General features: G+C 32.3%; 3 protein-coding genes and 1 long non-coding RNA gene across 4 annotated transcripts; 3 read left to right on the top strand and 1 right to left on the bottom strand.

Moving 5' to 3' along the window:
* Nucleotides 1-1,453: 1,453 nt before the first annotated feature.
* Nucleotides 1,454-2,434, top strand: LOC107433241 (major strawberry allergen Fra a 1.05). Its single transcript, XM_016044501.4, has 2 exons — nucleotides 1,454-1,757; nucleotides 1,874-2,434. The coding sequence occupies exons 1-2, from the start codon at nucleotides 1,574-1,576 to the stop codon at nucleotides 2,170-2,172; spliced, it is 483 nt and encodes a 160-aa protein (XP_015899987.1). The 5' UTR covers nucleotides 1,454-1,573; the 3' UTR covers nucleotides 2,173-2,434.
* A 3,875-nt stretch (nucleotides 2,435-6,309) lies between these two features.
* On the top strand, nucleotides 6,310-7,520 carry LOC107433218 (pathogenesis-related protein STH-2). Its single transcript, XM_016044480.4, has 2 exons — nucleotides 6,310-6,939; nucleotides 7,062-7,520. The coding sequence occupies exons 1-2, from the start codon at nucleotides 6,720-6,722 to the stop codon at nucleotides 7,361-7,363; spliced, it is 522 nt and encodes a 173-aa protein (XP_015899966.1). The 5' UTR covers nucleotides 6,310-6,719; the 3' UTR covers nucleotides 7,364-7,520.
* Nucleotides 7,521-8,377: 857 nt separating this feature from the next.
* LOC107433229 (pathogenesis-related protein STH-2) lies at nucleotides 8,378-9,604 on the top strand. The gene is made up of 2 exons (XM_016044490.4): nucleotides 8,378-8,928; nucleotides 9,081-9,604. Exons 1-2 carry the CDS (start codon nucleotides 8,745-8,747, stop codon nucleotides 9,380-9,382), a joined length of 486 nt encoding a protein of 161 aa, XP_015899976.1. The 5' UTR covers nucleotides 8,378-8,744; the 3' UTR covers nucleotides 9,383-9,604.
* A 2,869-nt stretch (nucleotides 9,605-12,473) lies between these two features.
* LOC112488970 (uncharacterized) lies at nucleotides 12,474-13,181 on the bottom strand. Its single transcript, XR_003053320.3, has 3 exons — nucleotides 13,095-13,181; nucleotides 12,901-12,958; nucleotides 12,474-12,754 (listed from the first exon to the last, which is right to left on the bottom strand). It is a non-coding gene; the product is annotated as an uncharacterized LOC112488970 (long non-coding RNA).
* Nucleotides 13,182-19,881: the final 6,700 nt, after the last annotated feature.

Below are 19,881 nucleotides of genomic sequence, written 5' to 3'. Positions count from 1 at the left end.
ATAATTAATATCCTGTTTTCATGCATATTAGATGAAAATTTCTAAAACCATTACCTCTTACCAATGGATGATAAGCTATGGCTCAAAGAATCCTCTCTAATCCTCAAAAATACATATATAAACTAAACAAAGAAAGAATAATGGACTTTAATAATTAAGAAACCAATGAAGCATATTTCAGAATTCCACAAACCCATCTGGACTATCATTCTCAACCATGAAGCATAAGGAGATTATTGTTTGTTTCTGTTGTTGGGGAATAAGGAATATTTTTAATATATTAAAGTTTTTATACTAATGTTTTCCCTCTATATGTTCCAAAGTCTAAACATGGCCTAAACAATAAAAAATTTGTGACCATGGTTAGTTGCTGGGGGCAGGTAATATGTGTTAGTATATACTGCTGCAGTAAATATATAGCTATAGAACCATAGTTAATTAATACGAAGTTATCCTTTTATACTTTGTATTATTTAACTACAAAGTAAATAGATTTGTCTGAAGCCCAGAACTTTTTCATCATTCTATGCCTTAATTACTGCCAACACTGTGCTCTGCTACTATAATTACAGATGATACAGTATGTATTAGTGGCGTAAATCATGTGAACGTTTACTTTCAAATGCTTTAGTAATGAAAACTTGAGGTCTTTAATTGTTAGCCAATGTTGACTCTGCCTGCCATCATGCATGCCTAAAATCTTGAACCACACAAAAGAAAACGAAAAAAAAAAAAAAAAAAAAAAAGAGGGAGAAATTTACACATTTCTCTGTATTCGATTATTAATAATATTGATTTATCAGTAATGTTTTCATAAAACATATCATAAAAAACCAAGTAATAATTAATGATATATATTAACCAAAACTGCTAAAAAACCTTGGATGGTGATTTGTCTTGCTAGTGTATTGGTCTACATCTCAAGGAAAGCGGTGCAACTCTTTATTCAAAAAGATAAAGGAGAAGTTTCATGATTCCATGTTCTTCCCCATTTTCCACGTTAGAAGAGAGAGACTATTTGTCGGCAAACTCTATATATATGCATATGTCAAAGTATATAAATCTATGTTTTTCCACTCTTATTTTGAATATTATGTATGTACAAAAACTATATGGTTATTTTTGTTCCCTCTTTCATGTGATATATTTCGTATTTATGGGGGAAATTATTCAACCTTCGGATGCACATCTAGAATCCCAGCTTATATCTCTATTAACATTATTATCTATTTTGTTTGGTTGTGAGTATGCTACACAAAAAGGCCATCATTTCCAGGAGCCAACTTTGACTAAACTACAAAATTTCCTCATAAATTAGTATTTTTAATTTCTTATCAGATTAAAGTTATCGAATAAACAAATATCAACTTGATTAAACTAATAATATACGGGGGAAATTTTACGCAGGTTACCCTTCACTCTTAGTCCTATAAATACAACCTCTAGTATGCACTTCTCATCAACTCAGAAACAAATATAATAAATAAATAACTTCAGTTTCAACAAATTCTCTTAATTCTTCTTTTTTTATCTGAATTTTTAAACCTTTTTTTTTTTGTTTTTTTTTATCATCATGGGTGTTATTACTTATGAATCAGAATTCACTTCCACTATTGCTCCTGCTAGGCTATTCAAGGCTTTTGTTCTTGATGCAGACAACCTCATTCCAAAGGTTGCTCCAAACGCAGTTAAATCCGTAGAAATCATTGAAGGAGATGGTGGGGCCGGATCCATCAAGAAGGTCCACTTCGGCGAAGGTTAGTATGTTACTTATTAGTTTAATTAATTACATAATTTTTAGTCTGTCCATGATGATCACCATGTTCATTTTGTTTTTTGGAAGTGCTTTTTCAATGTTTGATATGATCTTCAGGAAGCCATCTCAGCTATGTGAAGCACAAAATTGAAGTGATTGACAAAGACAACTTCGTCTACGCCTACAGTTTGATCGAAGGCGATGCTTTGACAGACAAACTTGAGAAGATCTCGTACGAGACCAAGTTCGTAGCAGCTGATGGAGGATCCATCATCAAGAGTGTTAGCAAATACCACACCAAGAGCGACGACCACGGTATCACCGAGGACAAAATCAAGGAAGGGAAAGAAAAGGCTTCTCATCTCTTCAAGGTTGTTGAGAAGTACCTCCAAGAGAATCCTAATGAATACAACTAAATTATAAAAAAAAAAAAGGCTCTTTGTTTATATTATCTGAGTGTGGCTTTTCATCATGGTGTTCCATGGGGTTTGATAATAAGGATTTTGCTGTTGTGATCATGCAGTAACTGTTGCTTGTGGTTTTCTCTCTGCTTGTATTAAGGTTTCATAGTGAAAGTAAAACTGTATCGGTTTCTTATAATATTATAAACATAATCAAAAGTATCCTGTAATTGCTATATACATCTATATATATATTGCCAAATAATTGGTTTATTAATTTCTTTTGATTTGGTAAAATACTCGGAACATATATTTATGACATGAAAATCTACAGAGAGACCTATCCTTTAAAGCTTTCGAAGATAGAACACTAGGAAAAAATGTATTAGGAAAACCAAATTTTGTACACAAAATTTGCCAAAGAACCATTCAGCAACTTGACTTTATTTTTATCAAATAACTAAGATTAGAAATTACTTCACTATAAATTCCATCATAAATATTAGCTAATAAAGTTCAATTAAAAAAAAGAACCCAAGATCGACATCTTCTTAAAAAAAATTAAAAATGCCACATGGTTGTTCATGCGGTAACATTCTGAGTACCTAAGTTATAACAAGATAAGTAGTAAAGTATGTAATGGGTATCATTCTCATCCAAAACAATTACCAGAATAAAATAAAATATCTTAAAACTTAATTAATCACTAAAAAAATTAATAAATTATATTAAATTTGTCATTTTCAGTCTAGATCTAGCCAAAACGACATCAAAACTAAATCCAAATTCATATCCATCACATCATATTCGTGTACTGCATGAGACGAGTTGGTGTTGAGTGGTATTAAGAGAAGAAGATTTCTACTTTAATATGTCTCAAAACTTGTGCAATCAATATCAAGTGTAAGTAAAAGATTGGAGAACAATTCTTTAATTGAAGCAGGCCTTTCATGATAACTTAGGATAATGCTAAATTAAATAAGTTAAAAATTCTGTACTAAAGTAATACCTTAAAAACTGATTATTTTTACTTTCGGTATTAGACAAACAAAAAGACTCTTAATAGGAAAAATTACACTTATCTCCTTTCTATTTATAAATTTTGCAGATTTTAAGAAAGTATAGAAATAAAATATACAAAATGGACATTGTAAAAAAAACAATGAAAAAAGAAACATACCATTTCATTTAAAAATATTAATTAAAAAATAAATAAGATAATAATTCTTTAAAATGATGTGAAATACTTTGTTGGTTAGAAAAAAAAATTTATGAAAGAAAATTTCAATCTGTGTGGGCAACTCTTAAAAATAGTACAATACATCCCATCTGTCGGTGGTAAATACGTCCAGGTTCATGATGTACATTATAAATAGACAAGGAATATTAAGCAAAACAATATAAACCCAGTCATGTCCAGATACATCGTTCCAAAAACATACCTGTACGAAATCCGTGATCTCTGTTATTCACCCCAAAAAAATAAATAAAAATTTCTTGATCGCTGAATTAGACAACTTCATGCTCCTAACTCAAAAAATTCCTTATTTCAAAAAAAAAAAAACAAAAAAACCTCAAAAAATTCCTAGGTTTACATAAACCACAATAAAAATGAAATACGAATATTTTGTACAGTAGTAAAATTATGCAAAATTAAATATAGGAAATAAAAATTTTTTTTTTCATTTTTTGTCATCATTATTATTATTTTCTTGGCCTAGAAGTTTCGTAGAAAATGGTTTTCCAAATTTCTATAGCCTCGACGGGTCTTGGGGGTTTTGAAAGCGAAATGGCAAAAATGACTGAAACCTTACGTTGAATTAGAAGATAAGAACTAAGAAGATATTATATTTGCTTTTGATGTCACATGTAGCTTTAAATCCCCCTTACCTTCCTTCTTCTTCTGCCACCCAACTTTAATTGCGTAAAGAGAACTCACAAATGAATGCAACCGCTAAGTCTTTACATGCTTTCAATTTCTTTTGTTTGTTTTTTTTTTTCTTTTTAATTTTTCTATAAATAGATTTCTCCATTGCTGACCTTCTAGACGGTGAAATAAATAAAGTAAACAGAAAAATTAAATTCTATTAAAGGGCATAAAGACTCAGAATAAAATTTGAAATAAAAAATTAAAAATTATTGTAAAAATGACCCAGAATTTTTCTGCAGGAGACCTATATTGGGAGCAGTTTGCTCTCACTTTAATTTAAAAAATAATTTAAGTTTACAACAGATCTAAGAAATGCAAATGGTACTAAAATAATAATTAAATAGAATATGAAAAGTACCACTTTGATGGTCTATTAAATATATTTTTCTAAAAGAAAAAAAGAAGAGAAAAATTATGTATTTTAACTGTGGGATCTCATGAGATCCAAAACCTAAAAGCCATCATTTCAGTATTAATTTTGAAGGGAATAAGTTCCATAGGAATAAGGAAACCCTTATTTTATAATAGGCCAAACTGGATGGTTGTAATTTTTTTCTTTTTTTCTTTTTTTTAATAAAAATGGTTTTTCAATTAGATTCATCGATTTAGAAGTTATTTGGACTGTCATACCAATTTGATCTACCTTATAATTTTTCAAGGTTATATTAATGATATGAAGCCTTTGTAGCACCGTCTTCTAATTACAATTCGAGCACATTAAAATACATCATAAGGTATAAATAAAGTGTGTGATAATCGAACCACAATCTCAAACCATAATACTACAATGGTTTTGTTCCATTTGATTGACCCTGAGTGCTGGATGGTTTTAATTAAATGTGGTGGATATGAAGGCATACATCAATTTCATGATTGTATGTATAGGAATGATGGATGACGTGATGACTTTTGTTGGTGTTGGCTGCCAGGATGCAACTTGTACACTACATACACCTTATTTGTGTTGTCTTAATTGGGTTTCGGTGACTAGTCCATTGTGTCCACCAAATGTCACTTCAAATCCAATACTCTAATTTAATAGAAATTATGGAAAAATACATGTCATAAATGAATGAATCCAAATATATATGTTCTTATATATGGAATTTTTATTTCATTTTTTAATTACCATGACACTTTTCGTGATTGAAATCCTGAAAATGTTATTAAAGATCATGTTTTTGGTAGCGTTTGTATTTCTAGTTAAATTCTGTGAGTGTGTCAATTCTCAATTTGGACCAAATACAAGAGGGCTCGTAACTAAGATCAAAAGTTATTAGGTCCACCGTAATAATGATCCACGATATAGTTTAACTGTATGTTATATCCACATGTACATATGAAAAAAAAAAAAAAAAACTGATTTTCAAGAGTAAAAATAAAGTAATTTTGAAGTAACTTATGAAGTAATTAGGTGTTGTTTCACCATGTAGTTAGTTTTTTTTTTCTTTTAGGTTTTTTGTATTTAATTTTGTGTAATTTACTTATATTAAGTGGTAGTTAGAATTTATTAGACATTTAAATTAACTGTAAAATTAAAAAAGAAAAAAAAACACAAAATTAAATACAATTTCAAATTATATTATATTTTAATTTTTTTTTCAAATTTATTGTCATTTAAGAGATTTAATAAACTATAATTATTATTAAGTAATATATGATACAAAGAAAAATAAAATAATAAAAAAAAGCTAAAAACTAATTATATTACTCAAAAGATATAACATATATATATATATATATATACAGTCCGTTTATGGTGTGGACGGTACTCATGTGGACTATAATATTGGTGACGGTTTTTCATAGTATTGGTGACGATTTTCTAAAAAACCATCGTTAATACTACGAAAAATCATCACTGATACTGCAGTTTTCATACGGATCTTTCTCAGTATAGAATTTCCGTGTATATATATATATATATATATATATATTGTGTTCCTATGCCCAGTAAGCATATACCCTTCTCGCTACCTTTTCACTGGACCTCAGAAAGAACTGGAGGCCTGATTTTAAATGGTCTCTATAGGACCCAGTGGGACAAAATCAGAGCCCAAAAAGAAAGGACATTGCATGCATCCAAAGCAAACCCAACCCAAGCAAAGCAAACAATCCTATAAAAAGAAATCAAATCATTTTTCTTCTTTCCCAAAGGCCAAAGCCCCAAGTGGAAAGCAGAAAGCCGAAAAGGAATTCTCAAGTTGAAGTTATCAAATAGCCAATGCTGTAACATGGACATGAACTTGAGGAGCTCGCTCACCAATAGAATTGAATAAAAAGATAATAATAAATATTAGGGTAAAAAAAAAGGGAAAAAAAAAAAAGAAGGTGCCCAACTAAGTTAGGTGGATGCTATCATGTGAGAAAGAGAAGACTTTTTTTCCAGGACTTTGTAGACACATAAACATATTGCAATCACAATAACTTGTTAGATTTGAAAATTTGACCCTTAAAATAATCATATTCCAATACCAAGTTGACACCTCCTTTCTGCAAAATATCAAGGCTTTCTCCTTCATAAGATTCTTCCCCCATCTCAAAAATATTCAACTCCTCTTTTTTATCTTCTCCTTCCAAACAAATTAAACCCAACTTTTTTTTTTTTTTTAATTTTTTTCTCTTTGAAAAAATGGATCCAAATAGTGTTGAGTTTCAGAAACCAAGCACGGGTTTAACCAGAGTCACTCAGAGATTCAAAACCCTTGTCACTCCCCAAAGGATGTTCAAGGCCTTGATCCTTGATTCCCACATCATTTGTCCTAAGCTCATGTTTTCCTCTATCGAAAGCATAGAGTTTATTGAAGGTGATGGAGAAGTTGGAAGCGTCAAACAGGTCAACTTCACTGAAGGTTAGTAGTATTGCTGTATTGGGTTTCTCATACATCCCTCAAATCCTCAGATCTATATCTATATGTCTATGTATGTATTTATCTGAATGATATGTAAAGGCATGGTTTTTATACTTATGCAGCATGTCCGTACAGATATATGAAACATAGAATTGATGCACTGGATAAGGAGGCTATGATGTGCAAATTCACATTGATAGAAGGGGATGATGTTTTGAGAGACAAGCTTGAATATGTGAGCTATGAGGTTCAGTTTGAAGGATATGGTGGAGGAGGATGTATTTGTAAACTTGCAACCGAGTATAAAGCAAGAGAAGGTGTGGAAATCACAGAACTTGATCTTGAGCTTGGCAAGGACAGAGTTATTGGTTTGTATGAAGTTGTGGAGGCTTACCTTCTTGCTCATCCTCGTGCCTATGCTTGAAAAGCAAACAGCTTCTCTCTCTCTCTCTCTCTCTCTCTCTCTCTCTCACTTTTTAAGTAAAATTATATATATATATATATATATATAATATTTTTCTGTTTATTTTGTGAATTTTGTATTTTGAAGCAATAAATCTTACAGACTCTTCTTCTTGGTCTTTCCTCTGTTTTTTCTGTCTCTGTTTCCTGGTGTTGTACAAGATTGATGTGGAAACCAAAACATTCTTAGTTTTTTGGATTTGATTTAAACAAGTGTGAGATGCAAAAGGGCATGAAAAAACCCAGGTAGATTTGATCTATATGCATTGGACCCATGAAATTCAAGCTACGAATATTTTCACCAAATCTGTGAAAGTTGAAATTTTCTTACAATGATGACGATAATTGATTATCTTTTTTATAGATATTTTACCTTTATTTTTTGGTAAAGAAACAGTTAAAATTATGTCTAGGAAATTAACTTCAAATGATTCGTGTACGGAATCAGAATCTAAAAACATAAAATTTATTGGAAGTGAAAGGCTTAAAAAGAACAAATCAGTTGGCTGGTTACAAAGTGATTCAAGCTACACATTGATATTGGAAACATACTGCCAATTGGAAGTTTATAACTTAAATGCCTCTTTTAATTAACAAAAAAATAAATAATAAATAAAAGCAGATACACAATTTCAATGTTAAAAGCTAATAATTTATAAATATACGTTTTGAATGTAAACGTATTTAGCGTAAAAAAATAAACTTGGGCTGAAATAAAACACTCTATTTTTATATTTTCTTTTCCTGATTACGTTTCATTTCAGGACCATCAGTCCAACTGAAAGGCCATCCTACGAAAGGAGTATAAATAAATTGGAAAGAACGACAAGGTAGAAGCCACAAAAAACAAAACCAAAAAAAAAAAAAAAAAAAAAAAAAAAAACCTTTATGAATGGGCAATAAAACTTTTAAAAAATGTGTAACACAGATAATAATATTTCATTGACTTCTAAATTTATCAATTTTTTAGATATTAAGGAAAACCAAAATTATTATTGCTGATCAATAGGAATAAGTTGGTGGTCAAATAAAGCTCTCTATCCACCCAAAGAGAACCGCCTAATGTGATTTTTCTTCCTAAAATCTTTGAAGTGTGTAGTCAAGTCCAATTAAGCCGACTCAAAAGGTTATGTAAACCATTCTATGGCTGCATTTTTGACTTCTCAACTTTTTGAAATAGGATTTTGGCCAAATTTTCATTTTTTTTTCTTGGTCACATCTCAAACTTGAATCTTTGACGTATTGCCCCCATTTGGTCTCCACCATTTCCTAACCCTCTATATATAACCAGTTTCTGACATCTCTTCCTACTACTGTATTTCTAACATACACGATTGCAAATCATGGGTGTTACAAGTTTTACACAAGAGTTTCCATGCCCAATTGCCCCATCTCGTTTGTTCAAGGCTTTAATGGTTGATTCCAGGAATTTGATACCAAAACTCTTGCCCCAGTTCATAGCAAGTGTAGATGTTATCCATGGGGATGGAGGTGCTGGGAGCATTGAACAAGTTAACTTCACTGAAGGTACATAACATAGCGTATGCTATGGGTTGTCATGGTACCCTTATCGGTGTTTTCATTTAAATCAGTGTTATAATATGAACATTTAGCATTTTTGTAGTTCATCAAACATGAGAAAGTTAGTGATCACTTTGTTTGGATTTTATAATATGCAGGACACCAATTCAAATATGTGAAGCACCGGATTGATGAACTCGACCATGAGAATTTGGTATGCAAATACAGTCTGATTGAAGGAGATGCATTGGGTGACAAGCTTGAATCTATTGATTATGAGGCTAAATTTGAGGCTGATAATGATAATGGGGGTTGCATTTGTAAGATGACAAGTAAATACAACACCATTGGGGATTTTGAAATCAATGAAGAGGAAATTAAGGGTGGCAAAGAAAAGGCAATGGGGATTTACAAAGTTGTAGAATCCTATCTTCTGCAAAACCCTCATGCTTATGCTTAGTTTGTGTTTTTTCCTTCAAAACATTAATATTTATATTTATTTAAGATGAGTGCTATATATATTATAATATACCAGAATAATGCATAGTCAAGTCTTGTTTATATTGTGTATGCATATTCAAGTTTGTCTCTTTTTTTAAGTTATCAGGTATTACACAAAAAATGATTACATGTCTAGTGATTAATAATCTATTGTATACAAACTCTCTAATCTTTTTTTTTTTTTTCTTTCTCTACTAGAGATTTATTTTAACTTTCCACCTGTTTTATATATATATATATATATATATATATATATTTGCCGTTAATTAACTAATGCAAAAAGGAAAATAAAAATTATATGTTTTTCGAAAACTTGATGAGGAAAAATAAAATAGATGGGCACGAACTAATCTTCAGATAGAGCTTATCTCTTTAAGGGGGATTTAAGGGAGTAACGGATTTCTTCCACTCATAATAGCTATGATAAATAACACAAACCCATTATCAAAATCATGCAAATTCTGTTAGAGTTGCGGCCCGGCCCATATGTGTCAATGATTTGGGCTTTGGGTTCTTTTTCGGTTGGTTGAGTTTTGATAAAATAATATTTATTTTAATTAATAAATAAAATAATATTTTGAAATTAGTGGGAGAGAGTATTACGGGGACACAACTCTTTTGGTGAGAGTTTGAAGCTTACACGTACTTGAAAATGTTCTTTTCAGTTTTTTGAAGTTTTACAGAGAAAAAATAGATTTTTGAGAAATACGTGAAAAACAGAGAGAAAACAATGACAATGGTATAGTGAAGGTACGTTGAAAGTTTGAAGAGAAAAACTTCGGATATGTTAGATCTGAAAGCTTTTGCAACTATTGTATCCTGGGAAATATTCGTCACAAAACTCCCATACCGGTGGGCGTAAAACATCTTAAGGATACTGTGGTATCACACAGGCCTCAGTTAAACTTCCAGAAAACAGATCAATTAAGGATATACAGATTCTAAATTTTCTGAATATCTATGTAATTTTATTTTACATTATTATGTTGTATCCACATGTATTTACATATATATATTCATACATTATTTCTAACAATCTTAAGACGTTTTACTGATTTTATATATGTATATATAAGTGGAAATTTTATTTTATATTTACTGTGCGTTTCCCGTTGAAAAAAAAAAAAAGGTTTAGGGTTTATTTTGTTTCTTTCAAAGCCTATTTAAAAGGCTTAGTTATCAATAAGAATATAACTTTATTTGATTGAGAAAATACTTGTGAGATTAATTATCTCTTTGTTCTTTGAGAATACCTAAAACACCATTAGAGAATTGGTTGTTTTAGCTTGACTTATCAATAGGTTTTCCATCCCCTATTGTGGCGTCTACATTATACCAAGGTTTCTAACCATAGGGTGGTTAGGGGTTGAGGTCCTTTCCATTAGAACTTGAACTTAATTGAGATCCAGGCTAATATAATACGGGTTTAGGAGCAGGTCGTCCTAGGTTCGTATCATTTGGTATCAAAGCTAAATTTTGTTCAGGTTTGATCTATCTTTATTCGCTTTATTTGTTTTTGTGTTATTCTGCAATTTTAGCATTAGGTTAAGGTTGCTTCTATCATCATACACGTTCTGCATCTTAAAAAAAAAAAAAAATATTCATTCCTAGTTGAATTATGATTTCCTAGTTTTACTGTATTTTTTGTTTCCTAGTTTGTTGGTTGTCTTTTATCATTGTTCTTTTAATTTGGTTATTGTTGATTTTTCTTTGCTGTTTTAGTCTTAAATATTTGCATTCATCTATTTAAAAAAAAAAAAAAGAGTTTGCAGCAACATTTAAAAAAAAAAAAAAAACTGCACATTTGTGTTTATTTGGAGGTCAAGGGTTTGGTGAATTTTTGGAGTTGGAATTGCAAATTTGTTGTGTATTCTTGCTACTGCAGTTGTGACTAATATTCAGTGAGTGAAAAAAAAAAAAGGGAAAAAAAGAAGAAGAAGAAAGCCGAATATTATAAAAAATATATATATATCGGTTTGTCGAAAATTGGTGTTGAAGTTTGTTGCTGGAAATTTCTTGTAACTGCTGATTTGTTGATTATTTATTCCATATTTGGAGATTCTGGAGAGTTATTTTTGCTGCTGGATATTTGAGTTTGAGTGCTAAATTATTTGGATTAAAATTAGTTAAAGAATTTGATACAAAAACTTGAATTACAAAGAACAACAACCAACAACTTTTCTATATTTTTGTTCTCTTTGATTCTTGTTCGTATTTGAATTTTTTTTTCTAGAATTTTATTCTTGAACTCATAATCTATTACCATCTGGTCCAGTTCTTCAAAACCCCAAAGTTATCTCATTAATTTGCTTATTTTTATTTTTTTTTTGTCTAGAAAAACCGAAAATAGGTATTTTCATTCCGTTCGGTATTTGTTTATTTTTGCTTACTGTTTTGTTGATAAGTTTAATTAAAACATATTAGCGATCTAATTGCTATTTTGTGGGTGTTTTAATTAGAACTTTGAGATAATTCATTGAGTGGAAAAAGGCAAGAGAGTGTGAGCACAAAAGAGGGTTAAAAGCCGAAATTAGTGTGCAAACACGAGTGTTAAGTTCTTATATTGAGTGAAACACGTGAGAGAGTGAATTTGGTGAGAATTTATTTTATTTTTGTATTATTCATAGTAGGGGTGGGCTCGGTGCGGATTGGTTCGGTTTTTGGGGTTTTTTTAAACCTAACCGACCAATTCGGTTTGGGTTGGTTACATAACCGAACCGAACCGAACCCAATATACAAACCGAACCGACCATATTTGATCGGTTTGGGTTGGGTTTGCGGGTTGGGCCGGTCTGGGCTTCGTGTTGGGCCTCGGCCCAAATTGTATATATATATATATATATATTTCGAATTTGGTATTTTTTGGACCAAAATTGTATAAAAAAATTTTTAGGCCTTTTTAATCATCAATCTATATTTTAAAATAGATATTCTTTTCAAATTATTCTTTAAATTAAATAATTTTAACATACATCCATCCACCTAAACAAAAATACCAAATAAGTTAATTATTAAGCATCAAACATATTAAATAATACAACACAAAATCATACAACTATAATACAAATCTACAACTACCACCACCCAATTATAAACCATACATCAACAAATAAAGTATATAACAAGTCTACAACCATTATTAGCTACAAAATAAAATACAACCCATATTTGAAATCTAAAATTTTAAAATAAACTTATAATTAAATAAACTAATAATCCATAAAAATAAAAATTATTTTAAATATTGTTTTCTTCCACATTCTCCATTGCATGAAAAGCCACCAGCAGCAACCACAAGCTCACTACCTCAATAAACCAAATTCCATTCATCCTTCAACAAACATTAAAATTATAAATAAACATTAAACATTAAGCATTAAATGTAAAGAATTAGCAATCAATAAACATTAAGTGTATTACTAAAATATTATCTAACTTAAAAGATAATTGATGATTTGGAATTAACAACAAACTTACCAAGTAATCATATATCAATTAGGTGGAGGTAAACTTTGTTTTGTAACCCAAGATGCTCCTAAACAAATTAAAATATGATATTAGATTAATTAGTAAGCTAAAAGAAGTTGTAAATATTACTAAAAAATTCTAAAAACTCTAAAATAGATAATAAAAATAAAATTACAAATAATAATAATAAAAAATATTCTTACCCGATTCAATAGAATCATAATATGCGACATCTTCTATTGGTATTTCAACTCTATAATCATACGTCATACGCTTTGATTGCAACCAATTTTGAGAACAAATCAAAGCCTCCACCATTTTTGGACCCAATGAACTTCGGAATGCATCAAGAATACGCCCTCCGGTACTAAAAACAGATGCTACTGTAGAAACTGGAATGGCGTATACATCTCTTGCAATTTGAGATAAAATTCGATATTTTGTCCAATTATTTTTCCACCAAGCCAAAATATCAAATTTCTCACTCTCCACATCGTCACATGGATCAAACAAAAATTTATCAACCTCATTCTTTATTTCCAATACATTTTTTTTCCATTTTTCTTTTTTTAAATTGTGATTCTTTCAAACGCCGACGATCATCTATGCTTCCATCATCCAATGAATCCATCATCATCCCACTTTGTTGTGCTTGCATTGATTGACCATCATTTGAATTTGATACTTTAGAACTCCCATTCATAGAATCAATTTCCTTATAGAAGTTGTAAAGGTTAACTAAAGTATCTTTTACATCCCTAGTCAAAGATTCAACCATACCACTTTCATAAGCATCCTCAAAAAGATATGATACATATTCCAGCTTATATCGTGGATCAAGCACAATGGCAATAAGCAACAACTTGTTGACATTTCCAAGTGAACCCCAATATTTGTCAAACTTTATCAACATTTTCTTTGCCATATCGGCCATCAAATGATTTTGACTATTACTCCATTCAACAAGTGCATTATACATCAAACTCAATTCATGAAAACATATATTAGAAGTAACAGTCAAAGAGGCACTAAACTTTAAGGTAACTTCATAAAAAGTAGCAAGAAATTTCACAAAAACCCTTGCACTATCCCAATCTTTAATTAGAGGTGGTCCGGCTCTCTTCCTTCCTACTTCATCTTCCTCAAAATATCCAAGATAATGTCCATCAGCATCTATCATCCTATCAAAACCTTTTTGATACTTCAAAGCCGAGTTCAACATCAAATAGGTGGAATTACACCTAGTAGACACATCTAAAACCATGGTTTCTTTAAATTCAATTTTCTCCTTCTCTACACATTCTTTAAATTTGTTTAACCTTGAAGGAGATGATCGAACATATCTAATAGCATTACGAATTCCAGCAATACTATCATGGATTTCCCTTAATCCAAATGTCACAATTAAATTTACAATATGTGCAGCACAACGAACATGTAAAAACTCACCATCCAAAACATTTCCTTTCCAATAATTTAATTTTCCTTTCAAAAAATTAACAGCCACATCATTTGAAGAAGCATTATCAACCATTATTGTGAAAACCCTTTCAATACCCTATTCAATCAAACAATTTTCTATAACCTTACCAATTGTCTCACCCTTATGATTTTGCACAATACAAAAATCTAAAATTCTCTTATGCAACTTCCAATCATCATCAATGAAATGAGCGGTAAGAGTCATGTAATTGTTATTTTGAATGGAAGTCCATGTGTCCGTCGTAAGACAAACCCTTTGCTTCCTCAATGAAAACACACTCTTCAAAATTTTTTTCTCATCTAAGTACAACTGAAACACATCTCTAGAAATTGTTCTACGAGATGGCGGTTCAAACTTAGGGTTCAAAGCATTACAAAACTTTCTAAACCCTTCTCCTTCAACGTGGCTAAATGGTAACTCGTCCATGATGATCATTTCTGCACATGCAAGCCTACATGCCTCTTTACTAAATGTTGTACTCATAGAGACCAAATTGCTACTACCACTTTCAAATGAAAGAACTTGTTTCTTTTTATCCTCCATCCTATTAGGGTATTTTTTGCATTGGTTCATCAAATGGTTTCGCAATGTACTAGTTCCACATCTCTTGGTATTACATGCATAATCTACCCCACAATGTTTACATTTGCACCTAGGATTATTTGGATCATTATCTGGAATTTTTTCAAAATGTTCCCAAACCCAAGATGGAGCCCTAGAAGGTTTTCTCTTTTGCGTTTTATAAGGTTTATCCAACTGTGAAGGTTGAGATTTAGCTTTATCTGATTCATTTAAATACTCTTCCAATTCATTAATATCATACAAATCATTGTGGCCCTCATCCATCTAGAACCTATTAAAAACAAAATAAACATATTGAAAAACATATATACAAAAAAAAACAGCAGCATAATCAAATTTCATGCACAATTCCACATATAAATTATGAAAATGTCACAAATAGATTTTCATAACAAGTTCTCACCCATTTTCTATGTCTACAATTGTCTGAGAATATTTAATGGATATGTATATTATATATAAGTAATAAAATGTAGGCCATGCCTATTTGTCAACAATACTAATTAGAAGAAAATGGATATGATGAAAGCAATGCCATTTGTGAAATATGAATGAAGTACCGCTAGTGAAGAAAGTCAGACAGAAATATTTAATACCAATTGAAAATTTTCCCAGAACTGGTAGTAATGAAAATGGATTCATTAATGGTACTAGTAAATAAAATTTTAGTCCTTTTTTTTTTTTTATTTTGTACCCAAAACAGGGAAAGTCTAAGAAACAATTGCAGCTGATATGTTCATGGAAACTTTTCTTCTTCTGCCATTATTTTGAGACCCCATAAAACGTTTTTTGGCCATGTTATTTTCTAGACAACCAAGCAGACAATAATAGCAAAGATCTTTATCATGTATATGGTTGAAAAAAAAAAATTTGGTTGAAATTTGGTCCAGAAATTATGAACATTGAGAGTTTGCTTATAAAGAGAATTTTTGATAAATAATGAGTATTGGGAATAGCTAGCTTTTGTAGCTCGGATTCAATGTCTCGCTTATCCAGTCCAAAAAAAGAGTGAAAAATCATGGTGTTACCTTTTTCATATACAGAAAATTGTTGAGAATAATTCATAATTCTGTTTCATTTTTTGAAACAAACATATAGATGCACTTCATGGAAGAAGATTTTGCTGGTTGGTTTGTGACCAGCTAGTTCTTGCCTAGATTAATTTAATATAAAGAGAAACAAGAAAGGAAAAATTGGTTGAACAGACAGGAATTGGTAGAGTTGGGACCCTACTGAAAATGCCCATCAGGATCTTTTAATTAAGTTTGCTTTTTATCATTAAAATACAAAGCTATAGATATAATATATGTATATATATATATACAAATATATATACATATAGCTGTCAAAATCAGCAGGCCAGGTTATATTAACAACTTCACAGCAATCAAGTCACACATCACTTCACAATCTCCAAACTTCACAGCAAACAATTTCACAGCCTATGCTTCACTACACTTTCCAAAAGCAATTTTTGACCTTCCCACATGCAAAAATAACGAGAAAAAGGCTAAGTAACTTACCTCCAAATAATAGACAATCACACAATTGTTTGTGATCTTGGAATTAAACGAAGAAAAGGAATGCTATTCGATTTATGCAGGTGATTCAGGCAAGCTGTTTGGTCCTTGAAGGTGACTGAAGAAGTAGCTTTCTTCCAATATATTCTGCGATTGTGAACAAAAAATGCAGGTTAAGGTTTTTATTCATATTTATCAAGACAAAAAGTTTTAGTTATGCATAAATAATTTTGAGTGACTTGAGGAAAAGAACCTCATATATAATTATATATAAATATATAAATAAAAATATATATATATATATATATATATATATATGCAGCTTGTACTTTAAGTTTAGCTTGTACATAATTATGAACATTATTATGATGAATTTATATAATAATTGGACAGATACTGCCAAGTCCACCATTCAACAAAATAAGCCATTTCACAAGCATGCACCTGAATGGAAATGTGCTAATGGGGGTATGCAACAGAGCATGTGTATGTGTATTCTGAGCGTATGTCTGCATGAGGGACAGAGACAGACAGCTTGTGGATTATGAAGTGGTACCGACGTGGCTCAATCACTGAGGTAGGTGTTATGGTTTGTTGAGATTTTCTTATATAGAATTATTTCATTGTAGGTCAGGTGCTCATCGACTTACTTTTTTTCGATCTGGGTCCTTATCATACAAGCCACAAAATTTTAAGCTGTCAACAAAACTAAACGCGTAATGTGGTTTGTTCCTGGCACTGTTGAAAACTTGATTGGATTTGTCCAATATCTAGAAAACTAAACAGAAAAAAATCATATCTGATACAAATCCAAAATCTGATCTGTTATGCATATGAAGGATTAAAACCCATCAAATATAGCCAATCAAACTTCAAGTGAGAAAAGTTTTTGTATATGATCCACCGCCCTTCGGCATGACAAGGGAACCAAATTCAGCCACTTTTTTGTGTTTTTAGATCCTCAATGAACCGCATCTGTTTAACAATATTTCATTCTTCTGTGCCTGCTTCCCCCCCCCCCCCCCCCCCTTCACATACGTGGCAGGGAAATTTGTGTGCTATGTGTCTCACAGCAATGCGTGAAAGGTGTAATGCAGTGGTTTTAATTGGTTGTGCAAGTTGCCAGTGTGGACTTATGAAGATTATATCATCAAAGCTTTGAAGTTGTTGATGCTAAATGCCAAAGATGGCTAGTAAGGCCTGTACAAGAAAGACAAATGGAAAAGCCTTAGACCTCCACGCCTACCTCGTTAGCTGTGAAACTCTATTATCGAGTTGCCAAGTGTGTGCATATTAGGAAGCACATTGGGTTGGATTTACAGAATCAACTTTATCAGTCAAAAGAAGTTTTCACAATCAATAATAACTATAATAATAATAAGAAATATAATGATTTTTACCTGCAGAGCTTGGGACTTGGGAGGGCGATGAGTGGTGGCGAATGGAGCTTCCGCTATCGAAGAAAACCGGAAAAGATTGGCTCGCCTCCTCCTTTATCCCCAGTTTAGAAACCCGCCCGTGTTGCCTGACTCCTAAAGCCTTCGAGGTTTTCAACACCGAGCCTTTCCTAGATCAGCGGCTGAATATGATCAAAAGCTTGATTTAACTCTAGGGCCTGAAAGTCGAAGTCAGGAATGGAAAGAAGTTGTTGAAACTCTGAAAAAGGAAATTTGGTACGATCGGCGAGAGGGCGACGAGTGGACTGGGTCCGGTGCCGGCGGTTGTTCAAGTGGTGGCGTTGCTTGGGAGTTCAATCGGGTGGTGGCTGGCCGGAGGATGCTGCCTGCGAGTGGCTACTGGCGACGTGAATGCTAGGGCTTCAATTTCGTTTTGTGAGAATCTGAGATTGTGTTGACTGTTGAGTGCTGTCACTGTTGTGTATTGTGTTTTCATCTTGAAATCCAACGGTGGTAATTAGATGGTGAGAGATCAATGGCTTACAAAATTGCATAGAAATAATTTAATGAAAATAATTTTTGCAAAATGGCTCTTTGGGTATGAAACGGTTCGGTTCGGGTTGGGTGGGTTAAAATTCCTTCCAACCCGTAACCCGAACCGAACATCTAACATTTTTATATGTATAACCCGACCCAAACCGACTAAACAATAAAAACCAACCCAAATTTTTCGGTTTGGTCGGTTTTGTCGGGTCAGGTCGGTTTTTGCCCACTCCTAATTCATACTAACATGGCAGATTCTAGAATAAGAAGAAGAGACACACCACTGTGAATTAATGAAGAAGAGTCCGTAGGATTTCATGGTGATCCACGAGCTACCGGGAGTGGTGAGCAAACAGAATTGAAAGCTGTTTTGGAACAATTACAGCGGGTGAGTGCTCAAGTTGAGCACATGAATCAAAGGATCAGAAGGCTAGAAGTTTCCCAAGGAATTCCGAATACAAGAAATAGGCGAGAATTCCATGAAGGTCGAGGTCGAGGACGAGGAGGCCGTGAGAGACTGAGAGAGGAATTTGAGGAGGAGAATTTCAGTGGAAACTTTGAGGAAGGCATGGACGAAACCTTTGTTGTCCAAGAGAGAGCTGGTCGTGGAAGGTATAGGAGGGAAGAAACAGATGACAATCTTAGCAATATCAAGATCAACATCCCACCATTCATGGGAAAAATTGATCCCGAGGCATATTTGGAGTGGGAAGAAAAGATGGAGATGATATTTGACCGACATAATTATTCGGAGGCTAGGAAGGTGAAATTGGCAGCAATGGAGTTTGGCCATTATGCACTCCAATGGTGGACCAATGAGCAAAACACCCGAAGTAGAGTTGGTGATGACTTGATTACTACATGGCGACAAATGAAAGGAGCCATGCGGAAGCGATTCGTACCATCACACTATCATAGGTTGCTGCATCAAAGACTTCAATCTTTATCTCAAGGACATGGATCCGTGGAGGATTATTACAAGGAGATGGAGATGCTTATGATGAGATTGAACTTGAATGGAGATAGGAAAGCAACCATGGTAAGGTTTTTTGGTGGTTTGAATCGTGCAATAGCCAATCAACTAGAATTGCAACAATATGTGGAATTGGAGGAGATGTTGCATGTGGCTATTAAATTAGAGTATCAATTCAAGAGGAGGGGTGTAAGATCATGGTTTGGATGTGTTTCCAACAGTGGAAGGTCCAATTTAAGTGGCTGGAGGAACAATCCCATCTATGAAAGCAAGCCAAAGCCGAAAGTCAAAGAAGAAAGTTCAAACTGGCCAAGGAAGGAGACTAGAACCGAATCTGTCCAAGCACCAAAGAATGAGGTAAAATTAGATCCTAAACCTTCTAGAACTCATGATGTTATGTGTTTTAAATGCCAGGGAGGAGGACACATTGCTAGCCAATGCCCGAATAGAAGAATCATGGTGTTAAAGGGCAATGACGAGCTAGAATCGAAA

This window comes from Ziziphus jujuba, chromosome 11 (genome assembly GCF_031755915.1).
Source record: "Ziziphus jujuba cultivar Dongzao chromosome 11, ASM3175591v1".
Classification (NCBI taxonomy): Eukaryota; Viridiplantae; Streptophyta; class Magnoliopsida; order Rosales; family Rhamnaceae; genus Ziziphus; species Ziziphus jujuba.
The sequence above is the reverse complement of the archived record's forward strand: the minus strand, read 5'-3'. Positions and strand labels throughout refer to the sequence as shown.